Below are 14350 nucleotides of genomic sequence, written 5' to 3' on the forward strand. Positions count from 1 at the left end.
AAATTTGACGTTATCTGTCTACTCTGTAGTATAGATACGCTGGAATATACCTCACCCTGTCTGCGATTGTCGAATTTGAACACTACAGTGCAGCAATTGAGCAGCGCCGCGGAGTTTAAGATGTGGAGCCCACATTCGAATCCACCAGTGGATTTCCACCTCGACGAGAACAATGTCTTCCGGAACTACTGCACAAGCCAGTATACTACGAAGCAGCTGAACCAACAAAAACTGATATTCATGAGTATAGGACCCTACTTGGAGCTCGAGGGAGCAAGGTGAAGAAGCGAAATACATCCACGAGAAGGCGAGGCTTCCCCAAGGGGCTATTTATTGCATTACCTTTACTTATCGACTCTCCACAGGAGCAAGCCCAGCTCGCTTCTCTCCGCGAGGAGCAGAAAAACCGCTCCACAGCATCTAAGGACAATACCACAAAGGATGCTGCACCATCCACCAAGGATCGTGACTTTGAAGGCGGCTTTGGAGGACAAGAGGATTTGGAAGATCGGTACGCAACGACTAGCGGAGAGCACTAGTTTGGTTTGGGGCTGGGCATTGCAGGCGTCGTAAAGCAAGCATAATTAAGTGCGGTATAAGTACGAGCGACATGAGATACGACGACGTGAAAGAATACTATGACAGCCGGATAGTCATGAGTGACGCCGATATGCCCTATAACTACCCATCAAGTATGCCCGCAGAATAGTGGTCCATCAAGTACTAGTGCCTAGATACAAGTGAAAGACAGCAATGTTCAAGGAAAGGAGAGTACGTATATACCTGAATAATCAGTATGAGTATAACATTAGGGGGGTAATTCAACAAGTCAACTGATGAATGCATCGTCCTGCAGATGAAGCCCAAGAAATTTCGCAAAACCCAATATTAAGTCCGGTCAAATTTACATGAAGCGCACTATCCCAGAAATAATGAGCGGCGTTATGATTGGCGACGAGGGGATGGGGTGATAAGCGGCTCAGGAACCGCTCGTGCGGCGGCACCACAAAGGGGCGAAGGTGGTGAGGCGGTCCCAACCCATGGATTGAGATAGCTGCACGTCGCAATGGCAACCATCCCACTTGCGGTGTCAGAGGGATTCTGCCAGCCATCGCCAGCATTGGCGGTCTTAACAGAAGAACCAGAAGAGTAAGTGAACGTAGGAGGAGGAAGAGTTGCAACAGTTCCTGTGGGCGTGTAGGAGGGCAACAAGGTTACAGCACCGGCATTACTGATCTTGGCAGGCGGCCAGGTGTACGATGCAGTAACGGTCGCAGCAATCTGGCCTGCACCTGCCCCTCCTGTTTGCCATGCTTGGAGAGGAGGACTCCATATGCCTTGGTTTGCGCAGGTCCCCGATGCAACGCGAGGGTCTTTGGGCATCCACCCATTCTGCAGACCGAGTTGGTACGACCATTGTGGTGACTCGACGACACCAGAAACAGAAGAGTTTCCGATTTTCCATGTCCAGAAGAACCAGTTCTATACACATTAATTCATATGGGATCACCGAACTTCCAAAGCTTTCGCTTACCTGCAAAGCGTCCATACTGGCCAAAGCAAATTGCTCGATGCCAGATTTCATGGTCGAGTCCCAGTTCTGCCAGTCCGTCCACGGCGTGCAGTTCCCAACGACAGGCCAGGTTCCCGGAGTGTATGTACCCTCGTAACGTGTTCCAAGTCCCACGCCGTTAACATAAAGACCGCAGTCAGTGACAGCGTTACTAAATTCTCCGGCAGCTGTTAACCCGAATGCGCCCATGGAGGTGTTCATCATGCTACCCCAGTCAGAGCAAGGAGTCTGAGCATAAGACGACATAGGGGCAGCAGACTGGGAGTCGAAACAAATGTAAGGATGATCATCGAGAGCAATGCGGTCGGCATTCGGGAGCCAGTCGGCCCATTGAGGAAGACCGAGGAATCCGTCGTGGTAGGAAATGAAGGGACCATTGCCTTCCCCAGTACCCGAAGCCTCGCGGACGTAATCGTATGCCTGCATGTAGCTACGGTACAAATCATGTTACGTGACCGCGCGGTGTGCCAGAAGCAATACACTTACAACCGAGAGAGGGCATCCTGGCCTATGGAAGTCCCTTGAGGCTCGTTTGTAATGCCGAAAATGACAACAACATCCTTGTACTCAGGCTGAGAGATGAACTCTGCAATGATCCGGATATAGTCCAGTGACCGCTGAGCATTTGCAATACCCATCGGGCCGTAAAGAACGTTGACCGTCCCGAACTTGCCGGAATGATTCCATCCATTCTGGCTTCCAGGAAGCGCATGGAAGTCGAGGTTGATGCGAAGACCATACTTGCGGGCCCACTGAATAGCCTTCAAGAAATATCTAGAATTCGCTTAGCAAGGTATAGAGGATTGAAAGGATGATGTAGACATACGTCCATGAGGTCTTGGGGAGGAACGGTTCGCCTGATCGTACTTCAATCGCCCAGTATGGAAGGGGAATGCGAACGAAGTTCAGTCCTGCTCCAGCAATTTCGGCAAAATCTTGCTCCGTCTGGTATATATTCGGTTAATATCTTTATCTCCACCACTAACGTGAAAAAAAACTTACAATGAACGTTTGGTAATGTGTTTCCAGCTGCTGCAAACCGCCACCTGCCGATGTATCAGCGGCCATGGCTTCACTCAGTGTCCACTCATCGATTGCTTGAGGGCTGGCAGTCAGGTATTTCTCATAAAGAGCGGGTGCGCTGAGATTAAAATAAGTTTAACATAAGTTCCCAGCAGCAAGAATAGACTTGCATGAACTACAACGAGACATCAGTACAATGTGTGAGTCGGACTGATACCAACTCACAGGTTCCGTAGTAAGCCAACCACCCAAATTGACACTGGAAATAATGAGTCTCGTGGGAGGTACTAGGAACGATCAAGAAAAACATACCCATAAATCTTATCGATACCGAACCTGAAGGTCTGGTTGAGGGGAAGCGTCCATGACTGAGCCTGAGCATTGTTGTTGAATGGGTCTGAAGGATCCCAATACCAAGTACCACCAAAAGGGTTCGAGTAGGTGAAGTTGGTACCATCCTCCATCGTGATCGTGCTACCATCGCCACCAGTGACAACAGCCACGGAAGAGGAAGGTTGGCCGCTCGAGGTCGAGGATGAGGTAGGGCTGCTAGGACTGGCGGAGCTGTTGAACGATGATTTGGGCTTGATCACGACGAAATATATGGGGACAACGATAGCAGCCAGCACTATCACAGCTGCAAGAATCGAGCCAGCTATGATGAGTCCACGTTTGGACTTTAAGCGTGAGACGGTGTATGCTGACCGCTTCTCAGCAAGGTAACGGGGAGCGTCGGGACTTCCACCCTGGCGGATGTACTCGGGGTCATGGGGGTCATCATGATAGGCGCCAGAATGTTCTGCTCCAGGACCAGAAGGATCAGGGTTTAGGGCATAGACAGATGAGTTGGCAGCGGAAGGTGCGGTTCTGAAAGTATTTTGGGTATTTTGGGATGCGAAAGAATCTCGAAAATTGTGAGAGGGATCGTCGTACAAAGCCGCACCAAGAAAGCGTGGCTGGGCTGCACCAGCGGGAATATTGTCAGAAAAATAAGACATTTCGACTGGAGGTGTTTCGAAACCCGAAGCATGTGGGGAGGGAGGATCATGGTAAATTGAGTTCCTGGAAGGATCTTGAGTTAAGGGCAAAGGATCGTAAGGAATGTCCTGAGAATGTGCGGTATTACTGGAATACATGACAGGATCCGGTGGGGGAGAAACAGTAATTTCAGGTTGCTCCTGGTTGTCCATGAAGAACGTACGTTAGTTCGGTACAACAGGAATGAAAGTAAAGAGCAAACGTAAGGAAGGCTGCGCCTATAAGAATGTTGTATAAAGATTGTAACAGCCTCATGGCCACAATACGGATCTGATTGTCTAAATGAGCAGAATAGACTCACTTGCTAGGATCACGGTATCTGTCTGCCGGTGACTAATATGAAAGTCTAGTCAATGACGTTCACCAGGTACACGTTCGACTGGCCCACGAAACGAGAGAGGCCTAGAAAAGAATTTGAAAAGAAAAAAAAGCAGGAGACTTCAGACGTCTAGGAGGTGGAGGTTGGTGGGGCTAGAAATTCAGAAGAAGCGGAATTTGGCCGCGAGGCAGTGTGTGACGCGTGACACACATAGACAGTCAGAATTTTAATACTGCCTCCGAACAGTCGTCTCAGACTCATTAAACCACTCCGTGTATGCGACACTTGGTAATGTCAAATTGGAACTTGTCAGACGTGCGTATTCTTTGTGCCCGTCGTCAGGTCTGCTGATGGACGCAGCCTTGTGCAACTCGGCGAACAGTCGAGTACGATGATGCGGCCGCAAGTTGGTTCAAAAATACCGTCCAGTGGCCTCCTGGGATACATAAAAAGCCACTATCTGGAATCCGAACAAGGCGAGCCGGTCATTGACCTGGGCCATATAGACGCGCTATTACACATTCGTGCTCGCACGAGAATTCGAGAACTTCTGCCGGAAACCTTTGAGGAGGCCAGACGGGGATACACCAAGCACAGTCATGACAATAATTAATGAGATCGGTCACGGCATTTGTGGCGCGGACGACGACGAGAGAGGTGTCAAAGTTCGTGACCTGGTCTCAACAGCGCCAAACCGCTTTATATCGCGATTCACCATGGCTATCTTGGTGCGTGAAATTCGAAGCATCGAATTTGCAACTTCCCCTGGTCTTTAGCCAGCGCGATTCTCCTTCTATGGTCTGCCAGCTATCGTAGAGCATGTCTCAGGAGGCAGCTTACTTGGACACTCCTGGTTTTCCTCTCCTCCTGTATACCAATCATGCCACATTGATCAGGGCGCATCGATATTAACGTTCTGTTCTGTGATATGATTCAGTGGATATGATATTAATAGAAAAGGCAGTGGCAAGTCCGGTGCAAGGAAACTGAAGAGTTCAGCCTGATGTCGGCATGTCGTTATGTAATCTGTTATCAATAGGAGTCTCCAAGTGACAGCGCTCGCCGCATCCTCGGCCGCAGTGGCAAGCGTGACCACCACTTTCAGGGAGTTGCCCAAGATCAGTTTCCCAGGTACGATGAAAAAGTAGCGCATTCACTTGACAGAGACGTGGCATGTCAAAGCCACCTGCATCAACATGCATTCCAGCAGAATGTACGTATCAGGATTCTCATTACCTTCATTTCTCGAATGAACACGCCCAGAAACTGCTGTTGGCGTATGTTGCAGCAGCCATTGCTGAACTCCGAAACCGACATTCTGTCAATCCCGAGGATCACGACAACTTACGACAGGGGAACTCTTTCTCCATTGTCACCTGTGAATTTGTGAGATCTCATGACTAGCTACCCTCCGCCCTGCGCGCGGGCACTGGGCAGCCTGACCCCGGTCTACTGACTTATTTGCAGCAGAACGGCTCCTCGTGTACTCCATAGCTACACACTCGGAACGTCGTCACCTACGTGAGAGCTTTGACATGTTGCAAGATGGTCACGGTTTCATGACATTCGGTTCAAATTCGACTTTGAATTTATTTCAAGCCTATGACTCCCATTTGGATGCAACATCGCCATCGCAATCATGGCCTCATGTCCCCTGATCCACGACTTTCCTCAGAAGGGTAGCTTCTCAGATATCTATTCACAGATCAGAGAGATATTCGTGTCATCGAGGTCACCATGTTTTGGGGTTGTTAAACTAGGCGATTGCACCACTCTGCAAGGACGGTAGCCAACGGCCGAAGTCATTCGGACTGCAATGCGTTAACTTGTTTCGAGGCATTTCTCATACACTTATCCATCGATCGTGCTCAATACGATTTCTATTTCAGTGTGCTATTCGTGCGACGAGCAACAAACGATTCCTGGTCTCCCGTAGTCAGACCTTGATAGAGGAAAGACAGTTGTTCGAGGGCGATTACTACAAGGTAGAGGAAGGAGGTACCCTGTGATAAGAGGATAAATGTTCTTGACAGTTTCCACTCAGTCACTGAGTTCTGGGTCCAATCAATTAAAAAGGCATATCAAAGCGGCTAATCGTGGCCGTGGCACGTGCTCGACTCCCGGCGCCCGAGCAACACTACCGTCTCTCTGAGACCCCGCGGTGACCTTCGGGGCGGGTCCCTTTCAAGACTCTGGTAAGGGTATACGTTGCATGCATGCGCCCCCAGCATGACGCATTGACGGAGAGACAAATTTCTTGACTTAATATGTCAGGATCGGCGATTCGTCAATCGCAGATTGCTTTGTAGCTAGGGTTCTTCCCAGTTGCTGTCGTCTGTTAATTAGCTGAATCATGATCTTCACCACCAAAAACCCAGTAATTTCATTCCCAAGGAGTTGTTCTCTCGCTACGTAGTTGCCGTTCGACGCATACCAGCGCAGGACCAGCGCACACCTGTATTTATATTATGCTATTTTTCTCCAAATTTCCAGCTGTGAACTCACCGGTGTGCGCTCATGCCAAGACCAGATTTATATCTCTAAGCCTAGTTCAGCCTAGTTCCTCGCTGTGTCTGAAAATTTCTCGGAACCAGTGTAATCTTTTCGCTTTCGATATTATGGCACTATGTTATTCGTTTGTTTATTCGTTTGAGTCGGTTTGACGACGCACCAGACGACTGAACTGAGCTCTGCGTTGAGCTCGGACACGACGTATGAATAGAAGGCACTGGCAAGTCTCTGCAGCCTTAAGTGACGGTACCAGAGAAGTTAGTTTTAATATTAATGATGCGAAAGTCGGCGACTAGTGACGCGGGTCCAGGTGTAGCGCTCGAAAGCAAGCGGTAGTGTACGGCATCAAGTAGTACCTGCACCAATTCCAGCTCATCAAATATTTGGGTTGGCACGCTTTTCTAATATAAAGATCAAGTCGCCCTTCAAGACTACCATGGGGCACCTTGGTCTTTATTTAAACACTAGAAGTACTAGTCGGTCACCTGAATGTTTTGCTAATAATCTTTAATCAAGGCGACGTCTTTCCGTCACACGACGTAGGCACCTGCTCAACTTTGCATGCGGCGCGTACTAGATCGCCCCTTGTAATGCGATGAGAATTTCTCCAGCATTTCTCCATTACGTTAATACGTTCACGACCACTACTCTGGTACTCTTCGATTTTGTCCTCAGGGCATGTATAAAATCGGTCCGAAACCTGGCCATCTGCCAGCGTTTTCTCTGTCGCACTTTGCGGTTTCCACCCACTGGTAAGGCATGGTGCTCGCAAGCTTACTTTCGCTCGTCCTCAGCGTGATCGTGAGCCAGACCACCCCGGTCGCCGCACTAGGATCAGCATGTGGTGTGCCTCTCACTACTGGAAACGCAGCGTGGGGAGAGCCTTACTGGCTCGAGAACATCCAGCATCGGGGTATAGCACCGTTTGCACCCAATGCAACGAAATACCAGGTCTTCCGGAACGTGAAGGAATACGGGGCTGTCGGTGACGGTGTGCATGATGATACTGCTGCTATCAAGTGCGTAACCCTTCGTATCGATTATCCTCATAATGCTTATTTTTTTGTAGTGCTGCAATCTCCACCGGTACAAGATGCGGTAACGGGACTTGCGGATCATCAACGTAAGTCACGAAGTTGCTAAGATATCTAGTACACTTCTCGATGGCCCGTCAGAACTACTCCAGCAGTGGTCTACTTCCCGGCAGGGTGAGTATCCATGCATACTGTGAGGTGCTTTCTGACGCGCACAATCAGATCCTACCTCGTGTCTTCTCCACTTCAGGCATATTACTACACAGTCATGGTGGGCGACGCAAGAACACCCCCGACGTTGCTTGCCAGTGCTAACTTCACAGGAATAGCTGTAATCGGTGCGGAGTGGCCTCTTTAGTGTAATAGGATTGCCTAACAGCTAGTTCAGATGCCGACCCGTACGGTGCTAACCAGGCAAACTGGTATACTAACCAGGACAGCTTGTAAGTATCGTTCAAATCTCCTTGTATGCATGACATCGATTGCCTTTTATTATGACAGCTTCCGGTCAGCGCGTAACTTCGTCATCGACGTCACACGAATGCCTGCCAATGTCACGGCCACTGGTATCCATTGGCAGGTCTCACAGTCAACGTCACTGGTCAACGTGGTGGTCAACATGTCTACCAAACCTGGAAATAATCACCAGGGTATGTCATTTACTACGACAGATGGAACACTTACTTATCCCTGCTCCTAGGCCTATATATGGAGGATGGAAGGTAAGTAAAACATCTCTACGTGAAAAGGCATGATATCTGAACATTGACGAAGTGGTGGCTTTATGGGAGATATCGTATTCAATGGCGGAAAGTATGGTATCTGGGTTGGAAACCAACAGTGAGTATTTGATTTCGTGCTATTCTCCAAGTTCCGTAACACATGACGCATCTCTTCACAGATTTACGGTACGCAACCTCACCGTCAACGGTGCAGACACAGGTAAGGTACACGGTGCACACAAGTATACTGTACTTATATCACTTGTCTCAAGCTGTGTTCGGATCCTGGAACTGGGGTAATGTCTAATCTTTTGTTGTGAGCGCGCAATTGATGAGGTACAGGATGGACCTACCAACATGTTATAATCAATGACTGCCAAATTGGGTTTGATCTATCGAATGGTGGGAGTGGAGGAGAAGCGATCATTGACGCAGTCGTCACAAACACACCGGTCTTCCTCAAGACGCCAAATCACACAAATGTCTCCGTTGCAGGATCCATCGTATTGAATAACATCCATCTCAACAACGTTTCCGTGGCTGTTATGGAAAGCAACGCTACTATTCTTGCTGGTGGAACAAAGATCATTGAGTCGTGGGGCAAGGGCAACGTTTATACAGGAACACACCCGAACGGGACGTTCACACAGGGCAACATACAAGCCGCGTATAAGGACCCAAGCCTTTTGGACCATAATGGCTTCATTGTCAGCAAAGGACACCCTATGTATGCTGACTATTCAGTCGACCAGTTCAAGAGCGTTAAGTCAATGGGAGCCGTTGGAGATGGGGTGACGGACGACACCGAAGCTATTAAATCTGTACTCGCAAAGGTATCTTCGCACCAAAGTCTCACAAGATTTTTTTGCTGAAACGCGGGGCAGTACGCTGGATGCTACATCATATATTTCGATGCTGGCATCTACAAGGTTACCTCGACTATACAGGTTCCGGCAGGAACACGAATTGTAGGAGAAGCTTGGACCCAGATTATGGGTGCCGGCTCTTATTTCAATAATCAAGAAGACCCGAACGTTGTTGTGCAAGTCGGCACTCCGGGCTCGCAGGGCGTTACGGAAATAACAGATATCGTATTCACGACGCAAGGACCAACTGCGGGCGCCATCGTCGTGGAGTGGAACGTCCGCGATCCCTTTGGTCAACAAGGAGCTGCAGGAATGTGGGATTCGCACATCCGGTGAGTCTCTTTTAATCTCATTTGGGTTCGTCCCCTGATCTGTGTATGCGATAGGCTCGGCGGAGGCGAGTTTGAAGTTTTCTCACTTGCGGACAATGCCTTATTACTCCCCCTTTTGTAGCCAATGGGACCCACCTTCAAGACGGGGAGTGCCCTTCAGGAACCTATAGTACCGAATGTTTTGCAGCTTTCCTTGGTTTACATATAACCTATGGTGCAACAGCTTACCTTGAGGTGTGGTATTAAGACCCTGGCAACATACTCAGCGCACTGATTTAAATTGCTTTCACCAAGGGAACATGGGTTTGGCTGGCAGATCACGATCTCGACGGCTTTGACCAGCTAACCCTGTTCAGTGGAAGAGGCATTCTGTCACACTCTCAGGGTCCTGTCTGGATGATTGGTACATGTGAGTCCGCTCTTCTTAGGTCAAGACAAGGATATTGATTTTGAATAGCCTGTAAGCATTTGACCTTGGGCGATGCTCATGAACTTATAGATCTTAACACCAGCGGAACATCATGTGCTCTACCAGTTTAGTTTGGTCGGAGCAAAGAACCACTACATGGGTCTGATCCAGACTGAGACGGTAGGTTACTTCAAGCCACGAATTAAGCTTGCCTCTGATGCCTCTTCAAAGCCTTACTTTCAACCTGATCCTGCACCGCCGGGGCCATTCAGTATCTCTAGCGTTTACGATGATCCAACGTTTGAAAATGGCATGAATATGGCTTGGGGGCTCTCGGTGCAATCATCTATCGATATCATCGTGTTCGGTTCGTATTGACCGCGTGTTCATATCGTGCTTGCGCTTATATGCTCTCTTCCCAAAGGTGCTGGCCACTACAGCTTTTTCCAGGTGAGTTATAGCCGAAGCGGACCAAGTCGTTCCTAACCCTCGTCTCTCACCAGAACTTCAGCACGGCGTGCTTGGGCACCACTGCATGTCAAACACAGATGGTCAACGTCGACTGGACCTCTTCCGTCAGCATCTACAATCTGGCAACTGTGGGGACAACATACCAGCTTAGCATAGAAGGCGACGGGATTATCTATTTCGCCAACAACAGTGAAGGCTTTTCGTCCACTGTGACACTATGGAGCCCTGCGCGGGCTATCTACCCATAGAAATTACTCGTATACCCTTTGATTTATTCTTTAATATGCAATTGAGCCAAAAGCACACGCTGATCACGTGATCGCGTCATCCTAGAAGATTCGAATCTTGACTAGTCTGACTTTGTGTTCGTCGTCCATTTATATTTGCTATGGTCGACCGAAGGATCGATCGATCAGCAAAGGTATCAGGAAATATGCTTTTCAAATTTGCGATCATGGCCATGGCTGGCATGTTATCTATGAAGCTCTCGTCATTTTTCCAAGCAGCTGCTACCGCTGGCGCTGCATATTCGAAGAACATGGCATTGTCAAAAGATCTTCACCGCCCATAGGCTCTCATAGGACACGCTTGCACTATCATTGATGGGGACCGATTCTCCCTAGGTTGCCTAGTTCTTTATTGCTGGGTCTCACTCTGATCGAGGCATCGTTTAGCACCTGTACGTCTTGACTGTTTTCATCTACCGTTTACAGTGTAAACTTAGTTGTCCATGACTGCGTTAATATGCTGACCCTCTCTTCGAAGCAACAGCTTGTATCGCGGCAGACGATGCAACAAACAGGTCATGTTGTTGTATGATCAACAAGCTTCGTCTATCATTCGGGCTCATGCTTGAATGGTTGTGATATACAACACAGGAAGTCCCTCCTGACACTGCCTTGTTTTCCTTTTTGTCGAACATATTGGCATACTTTTGCAAATCGCTATGAAGTGAGAACGGCGTGGACACTTGAACAAGTCGCGCAAGGTTCAAGATCAGTAACTGTAGTTACCAGAACCGACAAAGACAATCGTCTCGATATCTTCTACCAAGCCAATGTTCTACTCGGCTGGCCCGTGGATCGCAGACCCTTTTTTCTTCTTCTATTGATATCTGGCATCTCCTCGATTGTGAAGAATGCGTGCTGTATGAAGAGGTCATCGTTTTTGTAAACGCTTACCCTAATGCTGTCGGGGGTATACCAAAAAAAAACCTCGAGGCCAGAAATCCAAGGCGTCAAAACATGTGCGATAGTAGCGATACAGCGAGTGCGACAACAGGAAGGAGTGAAAATGATGAGGGTATAGCGAATCCAGAGGTTTGCGTGTCAGGTCTTTTTTTGGCCGCAATTGTCAGAAAGTTTTGGAAAGAAATGGACGAAGGGCACATACGGGATGCCATTGTCGTCAGAATACGATGGACAAGTTTCATTAGTACTGCCCTGACGAAGAACAGAGGGTTAATGGTTAGATATATTGAAAGAGCGAAGGACTAACGGTTGGATTGCCAGGACAGCATGCACTGTATCCCAAATTAGCCACGCTCCCGAGAGCAGCAGCATGATTCCAGCCCTCCCAATTTGTGCAGGAGACTGACTGGTAGCTGATATTCCAGACGCCAAAGTCCTGGTTTCACGACAATTTATATAAACAACAAGCACAACGGCAATATTAAAAAATCGCCTCACAGTATAACCTTTAAGCCTGAGTTAATTTTGCGTGCGGGGGAGATCTTGAGCGCTCACCATAAAGTGGTTCATTTGAAGGAAAGAAATCATCTGGAATCGAAGATGATGGCCATGCGAGGTCAAAATTTAGGTAGTGACCACCACTGCGCAGTATGCGAAGATTAGGTACAGACCCCACGAAACAAATGTACTTACGCATTCGGCCCATTAGTAGTTGCATTGCACCAGCCGGAGTGAGATAATGGACATAAGTCAGTAACTTTTATGATAACTGAATTTGTAACGTTGGGGTAAAAGGGGGGATTGGAAAGAAAAGAATTTAGTAGGGTGAGATTAAAACATTGTCCACAAGCGGGGCCGTAAGATGTACTACTGCCATATGCCATCTGATTCATGGCAGCGGTTGGATAATTTGTGCTGGTGGATGTACACCCGCATGCTGCAACGAAGTTTTCGGGAAGGGAATAGTGTGTCATAGTGGCATATCCATCTGGCGAATAATCGATCCATTCAGAAGCCCATGATATGTGTGGTAGAAAGGAAAGGAAAGTGAAGATAAAGGACAGAAGTTGTGACAAGGGCGTCGCACTGGAATTGCTCCATGGGAGCATTTTTTTGAATTGGCAGGAAATAGTTAAAGAGGGAAGGGCAGCCTGAGAGCCTGCACTGAAACACAAGTTGTTCACAAGACGGTTGACTTGACCTATCCCATCAATGATCGGGCATTGGGCTATTTCTGCAATACACGTGACGAGGTCACGTGTGCGCGGTGTATGTAGACGCGTCGCGCCACGCCGTTTTGTTGATCCTACCATTAACACCTGCAACAGATGCAACTGACCAAAGTCAAACGCACTTACAGTTCTCGCTCGCGGCTATCAATTCCGTCTTCATCATCACCACCATCCTCGCCGCCGTCGACAACCAAACGCAAGCACCTTGGGGAAGGCACCGAAAATGAGCCTCCAACAAAGAAACGGACGACAACCAAATCTTTGCCTTCGGGGAGGCCAGAAAAACAGAAGCAAAGCGTCCTAAGGCAGCTCCATTTCTCTATCGAAACCTCAATTCTACGAACCTGCACAATTTGTAGCCTCTCATATACACGAGGCGCACCAGATGACGAGTCATTGCATCGTGCCCATTGCTCACGTGTGCAAAGGGGAATGGAGTGGGGCAGAGAGGAAGAACGAGAAGCAGAAAGACTCGGTGTAGAAGAAATACAATCTGCAGTGAAGCTGAAGGACGGAAAGAAGGGTCGCATTATCTGTTTTAAGGCGAACGTCGGTGGAAGAATTGGATCTAAGGTGAGCAGACCGCTTTATGCTTATAGCGCACTCGCACTACGGACTCTTATTGACGCGCCGAAGCTTGCGATATTACTCGAGACGATAAATCTTGCCCTTTCATCTCCCCCGCTATCGACCGACATTCTACAATCATCGAAGGCATACCTCTATCTAATACCATCAGTTACCAATGTGCACCGAGAGAAGATAGTCGGCTGCGTCATTGCTCAACGAATATCTACCGCCATGACTGTCGCCACTCATGCAGAAACCTTGCTTGAACGTGATTTCAATCAAGCTACTGACCGTGACTCGCCCCCGACTCACAGACTGGTCGCAGTCGACACAACCTCGGGGCTTTTCTGCCATCTAGAGGCCTTGCCTACGCCCCTCGGAATACCACGTCTATTTGTCTCGTCGGCACATCGACGGCAAGGTATCGCTAGCCGCTTGCTTACAGCTGCGGCCGCGACGTTCATCCACGGTTGTCCACTAGACCCTCTCAATGGCGATGTTGCATTTACACAACCGACCGAAGGGGGACATGCTGTCATGCAAAATTGGGGCAAAGGAGGCGTAAGAATATATGAGGAATAACATGCTGATCAAGAAGTGTGCAGTTTCTGACAGCCCAGCAGATTTGATACAACGTGACAGCAACGCCAATGTAATCGTATATTGTAATAAATTAGTCGCGCAGGGCCATTTGTCTGTTTTTTTGGGGGTGCTCTTTCCAGGGACGTCGTTTGCCCGGAAACAAAATTCACGATCCACATCTTTGTCTTCACGTTGCTTGCCCTTCTCAAGTCGAGTGACATGATTACTCAACTTGCGTCGCAGAGCACTGAGGCCCTCGCCACGGTACGCCACTGAATAAACGTCGCAATGGTTTCAAAGACATTTGAGGACCAACGGCTTCGAGAAAATGATATTGATCTCGTTTATCTGTTCGCACATCCTGCGGCAGCAGCAAAGTTTTATTTCATACACAAAGATACCCCTGATTAGATACAATTGCATGATCAAGAGACTAAAATTAGGAGACATCATGTCCTGCATCCATGCAACATTATTC

The 14350-nt window shown here is 48.5% G+C and overlaps 5 protein-coding genes across 5 annotated transcripts; 3 read left to right on the top strand and 2 right to left on the bottom strand.

The window, feature by feature from the left end:
* Positions 1-110: 110 nt before the first annotated feature.
* On the top strand, positions 111-539 carry DEU56DRAFT_978025 (uncharacterized protein; the record flags this gene model as incomplete). The annotated part of the gene is made up of 2 exons (XM_041359673.1): positions 111-200; positions 251-539. Exons 1-2 carry the CDS (start codon positions 121-123, stop codon positions 537-539), a joined length of 369 nt encoding a protein of 122 aa, XP_041212542.1. The 5' UTR covers positions 111-120.
* Positions 540-942: 403 nt separating this feature from the next.
* Positions 943-3786, bottom strand: DEU56DRAFT_752987 (exo-beta-1,3-glucanase; the record flags this gene model as incomplete). Its single annotated transcript, XM_041349674.1, has 8 exons — positions 943-1482; positions 1535-2003; positions 2060-2347; positions 2400-2518; positions 2576-2714; positions 2737-2771; positions 2822-2855; positions 2909-3786. 8 exons carry the CDS (start codon positions 3784-3786, stop codon positions 943-945), a joined length of 2502 nt encoding a protein of 833 aa, XP_041212543.1.
* A 3054-nt stretch (positions 3787-6840) lies between these two features.
* On the top strand, positions 6841-10672 carry DEU56DRAFT_781860 (glycoside hydrolase family 55 protein). The gene is made up of 19 exons (XM_041352067.1): positions 6841-7483; positions 7534-7587; positions 7640-7672; positions 7721-7836; positions 7887-7941; positions 8000-8148; positions 8199-8220; positions 8273-8338; positions 8400-8440; positions 8493-8516; positions 8563-9053; positions 9105-9418; positions 9473-9483; positions 9540-9652; positions 9713-9827; positions 9931-10007; positions 10059-10194; positions 10252-10277; positions 10331-10672. Exons 1-19 carry the CDS (start codon positions 7224-7226, stop codon positions 10544-10546), a joined length of 2319 nt encoding a protein of 772 aa, XP_041212544.1. The 5' UTR covers positions 6841-7223; the 3' UTR covers positions 10547-10672.
* A 477-nt stretch (positions 10673-11149) lies between these two features.
* On the bottom strand, positions 11150-12684 carry DEU56DRAFT_781866 (RlpA-like double-psi beta-barrel-protein domain-containing protein-containing protein). The gene is made up of 6 exons (XM_041352068.1): positions 12182-12684; positions 12044-12129; positions 11987-11994; positions 11796-11924; positions 11691-11740; positions 11150-11632 (listed from the first exon to the last, which is right to left on the bottom strand). The coding sequence occupies exons 1-6, from the start codon at positions 12595-12597 to the stop codon at positions 11536-11538; spliced, it is 786 nt and encodes a 261-aa protein (XP_041212545.1). The 5' UTR covers positions 12598-12684; the 3' UTR covers positions 11150-11535.
* Positions 12685-12798: 114 nt separating this feature from the next.
* DEU56DRAFT_781869 (uncharacterized protein) lies at positions 12799-14049 on the top strand. Its single transcript, XM_041352069.1, has 2 exons — positions 12799-13293; positions 13357-14049. The coding sequence occupies exons 1-2, from the start codon at positions 12817-12819 to the stop codon at positions 13870-13872; spliced, it is 993 nt and encodes a 330-aa protein (XP_041212546.1). The 5' UTR covers positions 12799-12816; the 3' UTR covers positions 13873-14049.
* Positions 14050-14350: the final 301 nt, after the last annotated feature.

Source organism: Suillus clintonianus, assembly GCF_016758775.1.
Source record: "Suillus clintonianus strain FC179 chromosome Unknown DEU56scaffold_11, whole genome shotgun sequence".
NCBI lineage: Eukaryota > Fungi > Basidiomycota > Agaricomycetes > Boletales > Suillaceae > Suillus > Suillus clintonianus.

Coding starts and splice junctions, on each gene's coding strand:
- DEU56DRAFT_781860 (XM_041352067.1), top strand. CDS start 7,224: ATGGTGCTCGCAAGCTTACTTTCGCTCGTCCTCAGCGTGATCGTGAGC. Junction 9,653..9,712: donor GTGCAACAGCTTACCTTGAG/GTGTGGTATTAA, acceptor GCTTTCACCAAG/GGAACATGGGTTTGGCTGGC. Junction 10,008..10,058: donor GTCTGATCCAGACTGAGACG/GTAGGTTACTTC, acceptor GCCTCTTCAAAG/CCTTACTTTCAACCTGATCC.
- DEU56DRAFT_781866 (XM_041352068.1), bottom strand. CDS start 12,597: ATGCTCCCATGGAGCAATTCCAGTGCGACGCCCTTGTCACAACTTCTG. Junction 12,130..12,181: donor ACTACTAATGGGCCGAATGC/GTAAGTACATTT, acceptor CATACTGCGCAG/TGGTGGTCACTACCTAAATT. Junction 11,741..11,795: donor GCTGTCCTGGCAATCCAACC/GTTAGTCCTTCG, acceptor GTTCTTCGTCAG/GGCAGTACTAATGAAACTTG.
- DEU56DRAFT_781869 (XM_041352069.1), top strand. CDS start 12,817: ATGCAACTGACCAAAGTCAAACGCACTTACAGTTCTCGCTCGCGGCTA. Junction 13,294..13,356: donor GTGGAAGAATTGGATCTAAG/GTGAGCAGACCG, acceptor GACGCGCCGAAG/CTTGCGATATTACTCGAGAC.